The sequence below is a fragment of the Mesoplodon mirus genome (genome assembly GCF_964341445.2).
Source record: "Mesoplodon mirus genome assembly, chromosome: 18".
In the NCBI taxonomy this organism is placed as follows: domain Eukaryota; kingdom Metazoa; phylum Chordata; class Mammalia; order Artiodactyla; family Ziphiidae; genus Mesoplodon; species Mesoplodon mirus.
This window is the reverse complement of record NC_138994.1, coordinates 1,315,707-1,331,724: the sequence shown is the minus strand read 5'-3', so window position 1 is coordinate 1,331,724 and position 16,018 is coordinate 1,315,707. Positions and strand designations below refer to the sequence as shown.

The 16,018-nt window shown below is 43.4% G+C and overlaps 1 protein-coding gene across 2 annotated transcripts in view; it reads left to right on the top strand.

Annotated features, from left to right (window-relative positions):
* Positions 1-5,114: 5,114 nt before the first annotated feature.
* KAT7 (lysine acetyltransferase 7) overlaps positions 5,115-16,018 on the top strand; it is a 30,859-nt gene continuing 19,955 nt past the window's right edge. For both annotated transcript variants that reach the window (XM_082602665.1, XM_082602664.1), the window contains exons 1-4: positions 5,115-5,276; positions 7,742-7,889; positions 10,135-10,311; positions 11,530-11,769. In XM_082602665.1, coding sequence (XP_082458791.1) covers positions 5,262-5,276; positions 7,742-7,889; positions 10,135-10,311; positions 11,530-11,769 — 580 coding nt within the window. In that variant the 5' untranslated portion in view covers positions 5,115-5,261. The remainder of the gene's footprint in view (positions 5,277-7,741; positions 7,890-10,134; positions 10,312-11,529; positions 11,770-16,018) is intronic.

The window sequence follows — 16,018 nt, the reverse complement described above, 5'->3', positions numbered from 1 at the left end:
CCATAACAACATTGCTTGCGTAACTATAACTACAGCCCTGGAGGCTTTGGCCCTGTCAACTAAGGAAAAGGATGTCTTCGTTGTATGAGGGCTTTGCGCTCAGATTGGCTTCCCTAGGGAGCCTGGATGGGGAAAGGGAGGTAGATAAGTGGAAGAAAGGGGGAGATGAAGGGCAGGAGTGGGAGAAGAACTGCTACTGAATCAGGATCAGAGTGACTTTTTTTTTACTTTTAGCAATTTTCAAAATGCAGCTATTTGACTGTTTAGTTTTGGTCGTTATTTACAACCCCAGCTACAGAGGTGGGCAACAGTGCCTGAGCCTGCTGGGATCTGTCCAATACCTTCCCCCAGGGCGGGGCTGGGGTGGCTGGTGGATAAGGTGATCCAAGGACCAAATTAACAAGTGACCAAGAAGGTAAGAGAAGTTCCAGGCCATCTCCAGCAAGAGTAAGAAAGAGGGACCACTAATGACCTCACGGACTCTATTTTTTTTCAATTAAAAAAAATTACTTATTTGTTTGTTTATTTATTTATTTATTTCTGCTGACTATTTTTAAGGCAGCTGTGAGTGAAAAGATTTTAATATGAATTATGGTCACATCAGCAAATTCTGAGATGCTTGCAGAGGGACAGAGACTAAGCCAATACTTTTACTCAGAAGTTGCGAGATTGGCCTGGCTACGCTAGCATTGTCTTTGAAAGGTCAAGGCACGCTTCCCCACCTTACAGGACAGTTGTCTGCACACAGAGGAAACTGCTATCCCTAACCCCTCCTGGTCAAAAAGAGGCTTAGGGGTGAGAGGGTGGCTGGTTCTGTGCAAGTCTTTCCTAACTGAGCCAACACCTGGCAGTGGCCACCCCATTTACTGAGCCCTTTTAGATGCCAGCAAGGGAGAAGCTGGAGACGATGTGGCCAGCCAGGCAAGGCTCCCAACCTCCAGGAACTCCCAGGCCTTTGAAGCAAACAATGGACAACTACACTTTGTATTTGAAATATGGTACCCACCATTTACTGGCAAGGGGAGCATTTGAAAGGAAATTGAGGGATCTTTTAGGGAGCTTCAAATGTAACTGAGGAGACAAGATACAGTCATGAGAAAGAAACGTCACAAGAACATACACAAAAGATTACCCCTGCTACCACTGCCTTGTTTGGTTCCTCCTCAGCTCTGGGTAAGGGTATTATTATGGAAGCGTTCTGACTGGTCTCCCTGCCACTCTGATCAGTCCCCCTCACAGCTTTCAGAAAGAGATCTCTAAAGTTCAAGTCTAATCGTGGGACTCTTCTGATTAAAGTCCTTCAGAGATTCCCCCTCACCTCCAGCCCAGGCTCCTCAGCAGGGCGTTCAAGGCTCTGCATAAGCTGGTTCCCCAAACCATTCATGCCTCTTCTTATGTCAACCACTCCAAATCCAGTCATGCCCTTGGTCATCCACACACCGTACTGCTCCACACCTCTGTGCTTCTGCACATGCTGTTCCCTCTGCATAGAAAGCCCTTACTCTCCTTGTCCGCTGGCAAACTTATTCGTCCTATGAAGTTCTAGTCGTTTCACCTCCTCTATGCATCCTTTCCTAAACCCTCCTGATAAAACCATCCACTTCCTCCTCTGTAGCACTTCGGAACCTTGCTCATCTTTCTATTTTTCCATTAATACTCTTATAGTGTTTTGGAACAACAAGCTTACTGGCCTGGGGAAACACGATGTTTTATCCATCTTGCTTTGACTCAATGCCTGACATATAATGCCTGGGTAATCATCTTGCTCAATAGACAAAAGCAAACAAACATCGAGACCATATAAAGCTATATTCACAAACATTAAGATGTTACTGCCATAACTAGGGTAACTGGAATAATAAATATCAGTAACAACAGCCATTTATTGCCAGAGTAAGAGCACTTACTCTGTCAGGAACTGTGCTAAGCTCTCTATAGCAATCATTTCCTTTAATCCTGATAACAACCCTGTGAAGTGGCTATTTGCATCTCCACTTCACAGATGAGAAAACTCAGGCACGGGTAAATTTTATAACTTGTCCAAGAGCAATGCAGACAGAAAGCGACAGAGCTAAAATTCAAATCCAGATCTGACATCAAACCCTGTACTGGACGCTAGAAGAGCTGATGAGTAAAACAAATAGGAGTTATGTTCCTCTTACTTTTTAGGGAAGGAGAGAGGGAAACAGAACATCTACCAAACTGTATAAGGAAAAGTACACATAAAGCAGTAAGTGCAAAATAACATAAATCATTATGCCCTAATACCTTAGGAAGAATAAATCAGGAAAGACCTTCTGAAGAAAGTAAATATTAAAGAAGGTTGCGAGATGCATCAAGGCAGGAAGAAAAGCCCGTGTGAAAGCATAAAAGCAGGAAGAGCAAGCACTGGAGCTTCCCATGTGAAGTCTGGCGTACGAGTATGGGCAGGGGGCAACTGGTAAAAGGCTTTGAAACGAACATCAGTTCCTGCTTTGAGCAATAACTGTATCATGACGAAAATAAAACTCAAAGTAAAGATTATGTTTGGTTCAAAAAAAGAAAGGAAGAGAGCAAAAAGCTTTCAGGATTTCCCCTTCCCCATTCTAAATATACCTAGCTAAAAAAAAAAGGGACTTCCCTGGTGGCGCAGTGGTTAAGAATCCGCCTGCCAATGCAGGGGACACAGGTTCGATCCCTGGTCCAGGAAGATCCCACATGCCAAGGAGCAACTGAGCCCATGCGCCACAACTACTGGACTACTGAGCCCACGTGCTGCAACTACTGAAGCCCATGCACCTAGAGGCTGTGCTCTGCAACAAGAGAAGCCACCACAATGAGAAGCCCACGCACGGCAACGAAGACCCAATGCAGCCAATATATATATATATATATATATATATATATACACACACCTAACTGTTTGACTTTCATCTTTAGTACACACCTTTCTTACGATCACATTTCTACCTTCTTGGTGTTAGTTTTTTCATCTTTCTGCCAGAGGGTACACCTTCCCAGGACAAGAACCATGTCTAAAGGAAACTGTAAACTCTTTTAATGCTACCTGCAGTGTTTGAAAATTTGGTGTAAGGGATTAACTAATGTTGAACACCTGTAATGCTGGTGTTTGTATTTTGAATGGCTAAGTCAGGATTTTATTCTAAAACACTAATTTCTAGGGAGGGATACTTCACCATCTTTGAGTGCTATACATTCAGACTGTGAAACAGTAAACATATTCTGATTGACTAGCAAGAATTTACTGTATGTAGAGCATGGTCTGGGTACTACTTATTTATTTATTATTTTTGGATGCGTTGGGTCTTCCTTGCTGCGTGTGGGCTTTTCTCTAGTTGCAGGAAGCTGCGGCTACTCTTCGCTGCGGTGCACAGGCTTCTCATTGCCGTGTCTTCCCTTGTTGTGGAGCACAGGCTCTAGGCACACGGGTTTCAGTAGTTATGGCGCGTGGGCTCAGTACTTGTGGCTTGCGGGCTCTAGAGCACAGGCTCAGTAGTTGTGGCGCACAGGCTTAGTTGCTCCGCGGCATGTGGGATCTTCCTGGAACAGGGCTCGAACCTGTGTCCCCTGCATTGGCAGGTGGATTCTTAACCACTGTGCCACCAGGGAAGCCCAGCTCTGGGTAATACTAAGGATGGTATAAAAGAAATGATATCTGCTCTTAACATTAGAGTTCCTTACCAACAGTCGGGGAGCCACAACATCCAAGAGTAACCTCAGGAACATTCCAGTAAGTGCAAAATAACAGTAATAGTGTGAAATTAAATGCTTAAGTCCTGAGGGGGTACAAAAGAAGAACAAACAGGAGTCCTTTCCAAATAAGCTCTTATGTGCAATTCAACCTAAGTAAATTATTCAGAGGTATTTATAGTAAACACTAAAAGCTAAACACTAAATACTAAAAGCTGCCTGTGTTAACACCAGCCCAGGATATCTCCAAGGAGAGTACTAACCAAGGGTCTGGAACTTCAATTCTTCAGAGTCCTCTGTTCAGCACATTAATCAGATGTTTACCTTCTGCTGCTTTGTTCTTTAGCTCAGCTCCAGGGGGAAATCTCCATCTTAGCTAGCCTCAGGTGAAACTGGGGTCCAGGATCCTAACTAAATGACTGAGCTGGGCTGGATTCCACCCATGCGCTCTGGGCCAAGCCTTGGTCTTCTCAAGGCTTTTCCTCCAGCGAGGCTAAATCCTCAATGCCTGCTGTCCACTTCCCAGCCTTTTCTTATGACTCTCCCAGCCTTACATCTTCCACAACTTCTCCTTTCAAGGCAATCTCACTATTATTTAAAAATCAACGCCTTTCTGAGCTCCAGCTTTACCAAAAATATTCCTTCCTCTTCCCCCAACTCCTCTCTCTCTCTCTCTCTCTCTCTCTCTCTCTCTCTCTCTCTCTCACCCTGCGGGCCACCCAAGGCTCTCAAACCCATACAGAATGTGCTCACCACAGAACTAAATTGGTAATTCTTTGGAGCTACAGCTTCTGGAGAATGGTTCTGTCTCCTTTCGCGAGTGAACGGATTAACTTACTTGCTGTTCGCTAAGGGCAAGGACAATGTCTCCTCTACCAGACAAGAAACTTCCCGATAATAGACGCTACCCTTTCGTTCCTTTCACAAGCCCCCATTCTCACCACTTTGACACACAGGATGGCTGTTAAAAAATAGTTTCTTCTGCAAAATATCCCTTCCCAACTTTGAGTTTATGTCATAAACGGAAACGTCCTTTAGCCAATTCGGCGACGAAGGGGTTAAACCTCAGCAACCTGATGGATTCTGGGGCTTTCCTTCCCCGACTTCGGAAATTAAAACGACCGGGAAGGGAAATGTTGCCCAAGGTAAAGATGAGAACCGTTAACTTCAACTGTCAGGCTTCTGCCCCAAACAGGAATGGCTACCCACGCCTACAAAGGGTGCCATTCCCCTAACTAAACACGGCTCACCCCGGTTTCCACCATCGGTGTCACTTCCTGACCAAGTCCAAAATGGCGCTCAGTAGCCTCAGCGGAGGAACGAACCTCCCAGCATCCTCTCTGACCCATAACGTCACGTGACGCGAACCCCAGCCGGAAGTAGAGGAAAAAGCGCCTCAGCCCGCGGCGCCTGCGCACAAGGCTGTAGACGCTGTGAAGCAGGAGGCACTTGGGATCGTACGCAGGATTGGGACTGCTACCGAGGCCGCCACGGAGCCCGCCGGAGCCACCGTTCCTACTGCTGCTGCCGCCGCTGCCCGAATCGGAACCGTCGGGCCGCAGCCGCCGGCAATGCCGCGAAGGAAGGTGAGAGGAACGGGACAGGAGGGATGGCGGGTTTCTAAGGACAGTCTTTTGAGCAACGTGACGCAGTTGGCCACGCCTCACAGTGGTTGGGTTCCAACTTCCCGCTCCCCCGAACCTAGCTCAGCAACCCTCTCCTCTGTCCATACCCAACAGAAAAATGTGGGCCCGACCCTGGCCTCGGCCTATGCTTGCAACTATTCCCGCCCTCTGCTTGCCTGGCTCGGAGGCGTTCTTCTCGTTAATTGGTCGCTGAAACGTCTAGAAGCATATTGATTGGCTGGTGACACCGCCCATTTGGGCTCAACGGTCACCTCCCCGCGTGTGGGGGCGGTGTCTGGGCCCGGCCCCACCGCTCTCCGACTGGCGGTAGAGGACGATCCCTTTTCTCTTGATTGGCTGGGCTTGGCAATCTGTCCTATGGGGGCGCGGTTTAGCGGGGCCGCGATTGGGTGGCACGAATCCCCCTCCCTTCCGTCTGGAGATGCTCATAGGAGGAGAGGCGGGGTTTTGGAGCATCCTTCCTTTCCCCGCGGGGGACACAACAAAGCAGAGGACTGGGTGGTGGACAACCAGCGCCCACTCCCAAGGGATCTCACTCTGGCCTGTTGCTCCTAAGCTGTAATTATTACTGTTTCCTTAGTTGGACAGCGCCTAGAAAATGCAGTTCGTAAAATCAGAAACTTTGTAGAATTAGATGGGACTTATGAGATCACCTAAGGACACTCCCATCCCTTCTTTTCTCAGCTAAACAGAGGCTTATTGGAGTGCCCCAAGCTACTCAATTAGGCAATGGCAGAGCCAGGACTACAGAACAAATCCGATTCAGTTCAACAAATGTTTATTGACTACTTGCTACGTGCTGGTTGCTGGGGATTCAGAAATTAATTAGACGTGATCCCTGGCTTAAGGAAATCAGAGTCTGATGGGGAAAACAGACATATAAATAACTGTAGAAGGATCTAGTAAATTCTCTACTTGGCAGTAATATACAAAGCTTAATGTCAGGGAAGTGGGAGAGCAATTAAGTCTGTTCTGGAATAAGATGGGAAGTAGATTGGTGAAAGCCAGAGAGAAGAACTGAGTTCTACGGTCAAGCCAGGAAGGGATGGTCAGAGATGATCAGGGATTCAAATATCTGGGTAATTGGACTAGATGACCTTTAAGATTCCCCTTTTATCCTATCAATTTTCTGTGACCCTCTCTGGGGACTCCACTCATTATCTGGGCAGATTAGACTCGAAATATTTGGAAAGTTGGGTGGTATTGTTCACTTCTGCAGAAATGTTTCTCTTCACAGAGGCTTTCAAATATTTACACTTTTTAATGTCTCCTAAAATGACGTACATTGATTGATAGGTAGTATTTATGTTAAGGCTTACCAAATGCAGGAATAGTACTGGTGCCTTGGAATAGGCCCACAGTCCCCTTTCTTCAATTCCCAAATACAAAGAGCTCTTGAAAATGTAAATTTTTTAGTAACTTATTTGGTGACAAAACCTGTCCTAAACTGTCCTGAGTTTTCGTGTGTCTCATTTAGTGTGATTGTTTACATATTTTGCTGCAGAAAGGGTGTTATTTGCAGCATATACGCAAATTATTCCCTTTCCAAAAATCTAAAAAGTTATGAATTCTAAACACAGCTGCTCCTAAGGGTTTTGAATAAAGAATTGGGGACTTGTAATTTGAAACTTTGGTGTTTTTTTGTTTTTTATTTTTTTAGCAAATACATTTCTCTTTCTGGTTTAGTAAAAGGTCTAGTGTTAATGCTCAGTTGATAAAAGTTCTCTTTATGGTTAATCATGCCTCAGGAGGCTAACAATTGACAAATAATTACTAATTTAAAAGATGATTTTTAAAAACCTTTTGTTTTTGCATACCTATGAGTCTTCAGGTGCAAGCCACTCCCTCCCCCCCTTTCTTAAAGCACTTTTGCCATTCATGTGGAGAAACTTCAAAAGTAGATAAGAAAGAAGAATGTTACTCTTTGTCTCCTGAAGTTCTTTTGGGATCAGAGTTGTGGACCATGACATTTTGAATTAGTGTGTAGTTTTTAAAAATGTAATAGCTATTCATGGAGACTTTGTACAAAAGCTACTCTGAATTTCAGTGGGGTCCAGTACTAACATTTTTCTCATTACCCTGGACTTTCTGTAAGTACATGGTTATGTCAACCAGGCTGTTCTGAGTAGAATACTTTCCAGTTTGTGGTACTGACCTCCAGATGGACTTGTTTCAGAATTAACGACAATACAGTAAGAATTCTCTTTCTGTGTTTATTTAATAAGGGTGCATTATTTGTAGGTTGTTTCACTTAAATGCTCTACATAAAGGAAGGTTGGCTGTGGAATCCTTTCTTAGGTTTGAACTTGGTGTTTTCAGGATCACAGTTCATTGTTTTTCCAGTGTTAAGTCAAACCCACAGAGTCAATGTTTCTGTGCTAATGTTTGGATCTGTGGTGTTACAGAGGAATGCAGGCAGTAGTTCAGATGGAACCGAAGATTCCGATTTTTCTACAGATCTCGAGCACACAGACAGTTCAGAGAGTGACGGCACGTCCCGGCCATCTGCCCGCGTCACCCGCTCCTCAGCCCGACTGAGCCAGAGTTCCCAAGGTAACGGGCGGCTTCCTTCTTCCTGACCACACCTCACAGCTGACGGGACATCACATTATGGTGCTCGTTACTGTGGAAACTGGTCCCATGTCTTGATGTTGATGACAGAATCTGGTAAAATGCAGAGCAAATGAACGCAAAGTATCAGGTTTTTAAAAATGGTTCTGTTGGGGGTACTGTCCAATTTGTAGACCCAAAGGAACTATGTCTGGTTTAATAGGTGTGTGACACATGTATGTCCTGAGTCATTTAATTTTTTATACATTACAGTTTCCCTATCAGTAAAATGAGAATGCTATCTTTTCACCTTCGTTAGAATGGTTTAGGCCTAGGGGCTTAAAATAGTCTCTTGAACTTGTTATTATAGGAGGCCCAATACTTTTAAAACCACGTTTAGTTCTGTAATATAGTCAGGTACAGGTAATAAATATAAATAGTTGACCTAACTATCAATTGTAAATACCCAGAATTTTGCTTTGGTAGTAAAGAACAGAGAATCTTGGTTGTCGGAAGGTTCTCTAGTGCAGTTAGCTATCTGGGCTTAGATTTGGAGGGTACCCCTAAACCCTCCTGGCTCTGCTCTGGGATTCCCTGGGTAAGAAAGAAAGTTGTAATGAATACAGAAAGCTGATGATCAACAGGCGATAATAAATTAAGAGGGAAAATATAATATACTTAGAGTGCTTAAACAGTGTTGATTTGGTTAGTGCTTTGTATAAGCATGTTGCAAAATGAGAGAAAAACGTCTCTTTTTTCTAGCAAGAAAGTGGGAACATTCTCAGCAACTGTTCCTTACTTTATTTTTGAATCTAATGTTTGAGCTGAAGTATAGATGTTGTCTCTTGATTTCTCAACTTTTAAGTTTTTATCTTTTGCCATAATGGGAATATTGATAAATGGCTACTATAATTCAGGTACTATGCTATGTACTGGAATACCATGATCGAAAAATCATACTTCCTGCCCTCAAGGAGCTCACAGTTTAGTTCGGGATGTAAACTGGTATGGTAATGCATTGTGGAACGGGCTCTGAGAGAGGTTTGCATAGAGTACCGTGGAAGCCCAGATATGGAAATCTTACGGGATCTAGTAGGAATTTACAAGTTGAAAGATGGGAAAGTGTTATTACAGGCAGAGAGTACAGTATATGAAAAGGAATGGGCATAAGTCTTCTTAGAAAGTGTAATTGGTCATGCCCTGGACACCTGAAAGTTGTAAATATTCAAAATAGCTAGGAATTATATGAGCTCTGGGTCTCTTTCTAGTTATACTTTATAACCACTGAGTCGCACAACTCCATGGGGCACCGTTCACAGTGTGGTCCATGTAAGATGACCCTCTCTAAAGCAAAATGTAGACTATCAATACATTGTGAATGGAGCCCCCTGGAGGTATGCAAACTGAAAACCTAGCTGTGTGCTAACTTTTACACAAGAGCTGGAGAATTTCAGTTTTCTTCTTTGAAGAATCTGTAAGATATACATGTTAGGATTTTTTGTTGATTAAAATATGCTTTAATTTTAGCTCTGAATTTCTTTTATTCCTTTTTTGAGTGTCATCAGAGCAGAGATGAGAAAAGGCTACTGGGTGCTTCAGAATAGATTCCTCTATCCAAAAGAATTTTAAAAGTTGTAGTCTTGCCTTGCCCTTTACGAATCTAATATTATTTTGCTTTAGGGTATCAGATAGGGTAATCGGGAAGAAAAAAAAAGAGATCCTTAAGGAAAGGAGATATTCGTATATTGATATACCTTTAGTAGTAGAGCATCTGTTTTCTGGTGGGTTAGAGTAAGGGAAGAAAGAGAGGACGTAGCTAATATTTATAAAGCACTCGATGTAGCTACCTAGGGATCATGTTAGGTGCCTTACATGAATTATGCCACTTATTCTCACACAAAATGTATGAGGAATATGCTACTAGTTTTTCCCCATTTTTTATAGATCAGGCTTGGAGAGATTAACTTGCCCAAGATGCCACAGCTAGTTAGTATGATGAAGTGGAATTGAATCAGGTTCAGTCTTGATTCCAGAACCTAAACTATGAATTCCTTGCTGTATTGCATCTCTCTACCTGATCTATTTTGCTTATACTTAGTTCGATAAAACGGATATTTGGAGGATTTGTTGGAGTTTCTGAAATATGAAGAGGAGGGCCTACGTGCTAATAAGTTATACCGCTGGGAAATAAAACAGATTTCCTTCTGTTTTCTTTAATTGTTTTATTGTTTTTAAAAATCGGGACCAGATTCCAGTCCTGTTCGAAATTTGCAGTCTTTTGGCACTGAGGAGCCTGCTTATTCTACCAGGAGAGTGACCCGTAGTCAGCAGCAGCCTACCCCAGTGACTCCGAAAAAATACCCTCTTCGGCAGACTCGTTCATCTGGCTCAGAAACTGAGCAAGTGGTTGACTTTTCAGATAGAGGTGAGTGAGTATGGTATGATTTGGACCCATTACAGAGAGGTTCTAGTCAGTTTCCTCTGAAGGGAGGCTTGGAGCCACTGCAGATAGATAGATGCCCAATACAAAATTCAGCTAGGTGAATGCTGTGTGTCTGATTCCTTTTTTGTGTCTTGCTGAGGTCAAGTTTGGTACTCTAGTACTCTTGAGGTCCAGAGTAGCTGGACTATATTTGATTGGACCTGCAGTAGGCAGAAGGGACTGGGTACCTCTTACCCACAGATGAAGAAGGCTTAAAGCACATTTTCTTACAGCCATGCTTGTCAGTCCATTTATCTCTGAATTTCTGAAGAGGAGTGACCCATCAGTAACGGGCAATGGTAAGGTATCGAGGTTGTGATTCAGCAGCCCAAATCAGAGGCCTTAGATGAAAGGCTTTAGGCTTTTAGCCTGCCAACACCCCACGGCATGTGTAACTTCCCCAACCAGGGATGGAACTGGCGGCCCCTGCAGTGGAAGCGCAGAGTCTTAACCACTAGACCACCAGGGAAGTCTGGTCAGCTGGTTTGATGGAACTGTATTTACTTTTCAAAAAAAGTTTTGTTGCCAGTATTTGAAAAAACAAAGATTTCATGTAAAAACCTGAGTTACTAGTTTCTTTTAAAAAATGGAAAGCTCTGGGAACATTAGGTGGCCATTCACCACAGTAATAATTGGCTGGAGCTGAGTAGAAGTTGTCCCTTGAGAGGGACCATCAGCTCTTGATTTGGCCTTGCTCAGCCTGGTAGGCATTTGGTTTGCAACCCCTGATTTAGAGTTAGTCAGGTCCATTCACAGTCTCACACCAAGTCTGTTCAGTGTCATCCAGAAAGAATCATTTTCATTTATCTTCCATCCTGTATATCTCCTGGAAGGAGAGTGGGGTGGTAATGTTTCTTCAAGATTTATTCCCATCCAGTTTTGATTACCCATGATTTGGGGCTTGGGAGAAACACAGATAAGTAAAATGCATTAGGTAAACTCCAAATGGAATTTTAGTCAGGATTTAAAGTTGCAAAGGAGGAATGATGTTATTAGTTTCTCTTCATTTTCTATTTAGTTTTATGGCAGATAAGTGGCTAAAAGTTACTGGTTAAATCGTAGAAAGAGGGTCTGGGAAAGCCCATAAGCTCTTCTGAATATAATAACCCTCTAAATAAAATAAACCCCATTCATGAGCTCTACCAATTGCTTTTACTTTAGAAACTAAGAATACAGCTGATCACGATGAGTCTCCACCTCGAACGCCAACTGGAAATGCCCCTTCTTCTGAGTCTGATATAGACATCTCCAGCCCCAACGTTTCTCACGATGAGAGCATTGCCAAGGACATGTCCTTGAAGGACTCAGGCAGTGATCTCTCTCATCGCCCCAAGCGCCGCCGCTTCCATGAAAGCTACAATTTCAATATGAAGTGTCCTACACCAGGCTGTAACTCCCTAGGTAAGTGTGCCCAAGCCTCATGACACCCTGTGATATGTGGTTCTCTCTCCCTCTGGAATTAGGATCACCCAGAAATGTTTAGTGTTCCATTGCGACTTAGCTTCTTAGGCTCTTCAGTGATCACTCCTCAGAATGACTCTGAATTGCCTGCTTGAATAAAAGCATCTCTGGGACTCCCTAGTGGCGCAGTGGTTAAGAATCCGCCCGCCATTGCAGGGGACATGGGTTGCAGCCCTGGTCTGGGAAGATCCCACGTGCCGCGGAGCGGCTGGGCCCGTGAGCCATGGCCACTGAGCCTGCGCTCTAGAGCCCGCGAGCTGCAGCTGCCGAAGCCTGCATGCATAGAGCCCGTGCTCCGCAGCAAGAGAAGCCATCGCAATGAGAAGCCCGCACACCACAAGGAAGAGTAGCCCCCGCTCCCTGCATCTAGAGAAAGCCTGCGTGAAGCAATGAAGACCCATCACAGCCCAAAATAAATAAATTAAAAAAAAAAATTTAGCCTTTGAATGTGGCCACCAGGTTCAGAAAAAAAGTAGAACAGAGTAGGTTGCTGCTTGCCAGACCACCAGTACATTTTCCCTAGTATTTTATTTATTTGGATCCTTTCCTGGTCTTAGCAGCAGTTTCTTAGGTAATTTCAAGCCATCCAAGTGCATAAGTAAAGCAAAAGTTCCCCTGAGCACTATACCAGTTGTTACTCAAGGTAGTTGTTTCAGGCCTAAATCAATTTCCTTGAGATAAATAATGAAAAGCTAAGAATAGACAGTATATAAACACTAGTACAAGAGATAGCTAATGTGCTTTCAGACGGTAAGAGGATCTCGTTGCCACACAGCAGGAGAAGGAATTTTCCTCAGCTCTGCTCGCTGCTATCCATGCATCCTTAGATTGTTACTTTTATTTTATGTACTATGTGTAATCAGTCATTCAATACTTATTGACTGTTTTAAATTCTGGGGGTGGAGTTGTGAACATGTCAAATTCCCTACCTTCATGTAGCTTATAGTCTAACTGGGGAAGGCAAAACAGATGTGTAATATACATCAACTGGAGATGTATGCTGTGAAGGGTAGGATACCGCACATACACACAAGCACGTGTGAGTTGGGAAAGCCACTCTGATATGCTGATATTTGAGCAGAAACCTGAGATAAGTGAGAGTGAACCATTTGAGTATCTGGGGGATAAGCATTATGGGTAGAGGGAACAGCAAGTGCACAGGGTCTGGGGCAGGAGAATGCTTAACCACTTTGAGGAGTATTTTTCTGGGAGGGTGGGGGGTGCTGCGCCATGCGGCATGCAGGGTCTTAGTTCCCTGACCAGGGATCAACCCGTGCCCTCTGCACTGGGAGCACGGAGTCTTAACCACTGGACCTCCAAGGAAGTCCCTTTGAGGAATACTTTAGGGGCCAATATGCTTGGAGCAGATAGAACAGAATGGGGAGGAGGAGACGGTCTCCAGAATGAGGTTAGAGTGGGGGACTGATTCTGTGTTATTTATGTCCTGGACTCAGCACCCTTAATGTGGTAGACCAGAGGGTAAATACAAATCTGTTGCATCACAGGAAAGTTTACTTGACTTTTGGTTTTAATGTATTGGCGAAGTTTGAAAAGTATGAACCGGAGCTTCCAAAATTATTCTGGATCCTGTTCCACTCTTCATCTTAGGCAAAACAATGTCGTTAATTTTTTTTTTTTTTTTGGTAATTTTGGTATAAAAGTAGGATGTGCTTTTGAAAAGTTAAAACCCTACGGGAGGTATTGAGTGCTAAGTAAAAGTTCTCCTTCACTCATATCCCCAGAACCATGCCCTAGATATAAAACTACTATTGGTAGTTTTTTATGAATGCTGATAAGTTTCTAATACATATATAGCACACGTGTATATGTACATGTATTTCTTTTTTTGTTATTTAGAAAAAGGAAAATATACAATGGTTTGACATCTTAGATATTTACTGGCACTCAGAGGTCCATCTGTTTAAAGCATATAGAGAATTCCATTATATTGCAAGTTCAGAAATTATTTAAATTACCCTGTATTGATTGACATTTATATTGTTTCTCATTTTTTAACTATTTTTTTCTTAAAGCCGTTTTGAACAGTACTGTACTTGATAGCCTCGTATGTATGTATTTTGGTGTCTTTCTAGAAAATCTGTTGGATAAATTCATAGCAGTGGAATTGCTAGGTCCATAGAACAGCTATCATTTTTAAACTTTCAATATAGACATACTGGTTGTAGTTAATATATTATAAACTAAAACGAACTTGAATAATTTGTTCAGAAGTTGCAGATGCATAGTATCTAAACAGCTTGCTAGAGCAGTGATACTGTACATCTTGTACACAGTGTTTGATGAGTGGGGGTAGTTTTCTGTGTCTACGATAAATGCGTGGGTCTCTAAGGTTACGTTGTAAATAATGTGGTCTTGGAGAAGTGGCAGCCTGCATGTCATATATTAACTCCCCTCTCCCCCAGTACTTGGACTGTTTTTACCCTTTATTTATTTATTTTTGGCTGCACTGCAAGGCTTGTGGGATCTTAGTTCCCCGACCAGGGATCAAACCCAGGCCCTTGGCAGTGAGAGCACGGACCTCTGACCACTGGGCCACCCTTTAAAGCTTACTCTGTAAATCTTGTATAATTTTCAAGTCCCTTTTAAATGTCTCCTTTACCCCAAGAAAGATGAAGTTTTCTTTAGATTTACAATTTAGCTAATTCATCTTTTTATCTCGTTAGCCTTGGCTCACCATCCCTCTCAATCCTAGGTGTTTGATAAACCTTTTGATTGAAGGGACATATGAAAATGAAATAATCAATTCTCTGTGTATTTTCACAAACCACATGAGAAATAGAAAAATGAAGAGATAACCCTTTAGATAAAATGAGCTTTCTGTATTGTTTTTCCTGATATCTTCATCTTCCCTTCTTAAGAGGGCCTTGTGCAAACTGCCTGTTTAAACGTTTGATTATGTATTTTATAAATAAATGAATGAATGAATAATATAAAAGTTTGATTATAGAAGAAGGCTAAATCTTTAAACAAAACCAGCCACCCCTCCAAAAGAATGAATATATTTAATCTGGTCCAAAATTATCAAGGTATGTTTCCTTATATGATAGAAAAGGCCACTTCCTTCTCCATTTTTCTTAAGTTTCTTTTGATTCTTGAAAGAAGTTCAGGGGCTTTCCTGGTGGCGCAGCGGTTAAGAATCCGCCTACCAATGCAGGGGACACAGGTTCGAGCCCTGGTCCAGGAAGATCCCACATGCCACGGAGCAACTAAGCCCGTGCGCCACATCTACTGAGCCTGCGCTCTAGAGCCCGCGAGTCACAACTACTGAGCCTGTGTGCCACTACTGTTGAAGCCCGCGCACCTAGAGCCTGTGCTCCGCAACAAGAGAAGCCACCCGCGATGAGAAGCCCATGCACCGCAACGTAGAGTAGCCCCCGCTTGCCACAACTATAGAAAGCCCGTGCGCAGCAATGAAGACCCAACGCAGCCAAAAATAAATAAATAAATAAATTTATTTTTAAGAAAAGGACTTCCCTGATGGCACAGTGGTTAAGAATCCACCTGCCAATGCAGGGGACACAGGTTCGAGCCCTGGTCCAGGAGTATCCCACATGCCGCGGAGCATCTAAGCCCGTGTGCCACAACTACTGAGCCTGCGCTCTGGAGCCTGAGAGCCACAGCTACTGAGCCCACATGCCACAACTACTGAAGCCTGCGTGCCTAGAGCCCATTTTCCACAGCAAGAGAAGCCACCACAATGAGAAGCCCGTGCACCGCAATGAAGAGTAGCTCCTGCTCACCACAAGTAGAGAAAGCCCACGCACAGCAACGAAGACCCAACACAGCCAAAAAAAAAAAAGTTCAATTCAGATTGGATACATTGCATAACAGAAAGGAAAGTACTTACTATACATATGACTTGATCAATTTAGCATAGGAAAGTTAAATTCCACCAAAAGAAAATATTCTTGCTTGTAACTTTGTGCCTTTTATTTTTATTTATTTATTTAAATTTGATTATTTATTTATTTTTGGCTGCATTGGGTCTTCGTTGCTGCACGCGGGCTTTCTCTAGTTGCAGTGAGCAGGGGCTACTCTTCGTTGTGGTATGCGAACTTCTCATTGCAGTGGCTTCTCTTGTTGTGGAGCACGGGCTCTAGGCATGCGGGCTTCAGTAGTTGTGGCTCACGGGCTCTAGAGCGCAGGCTCAGTTGTGGCACATGGGCTC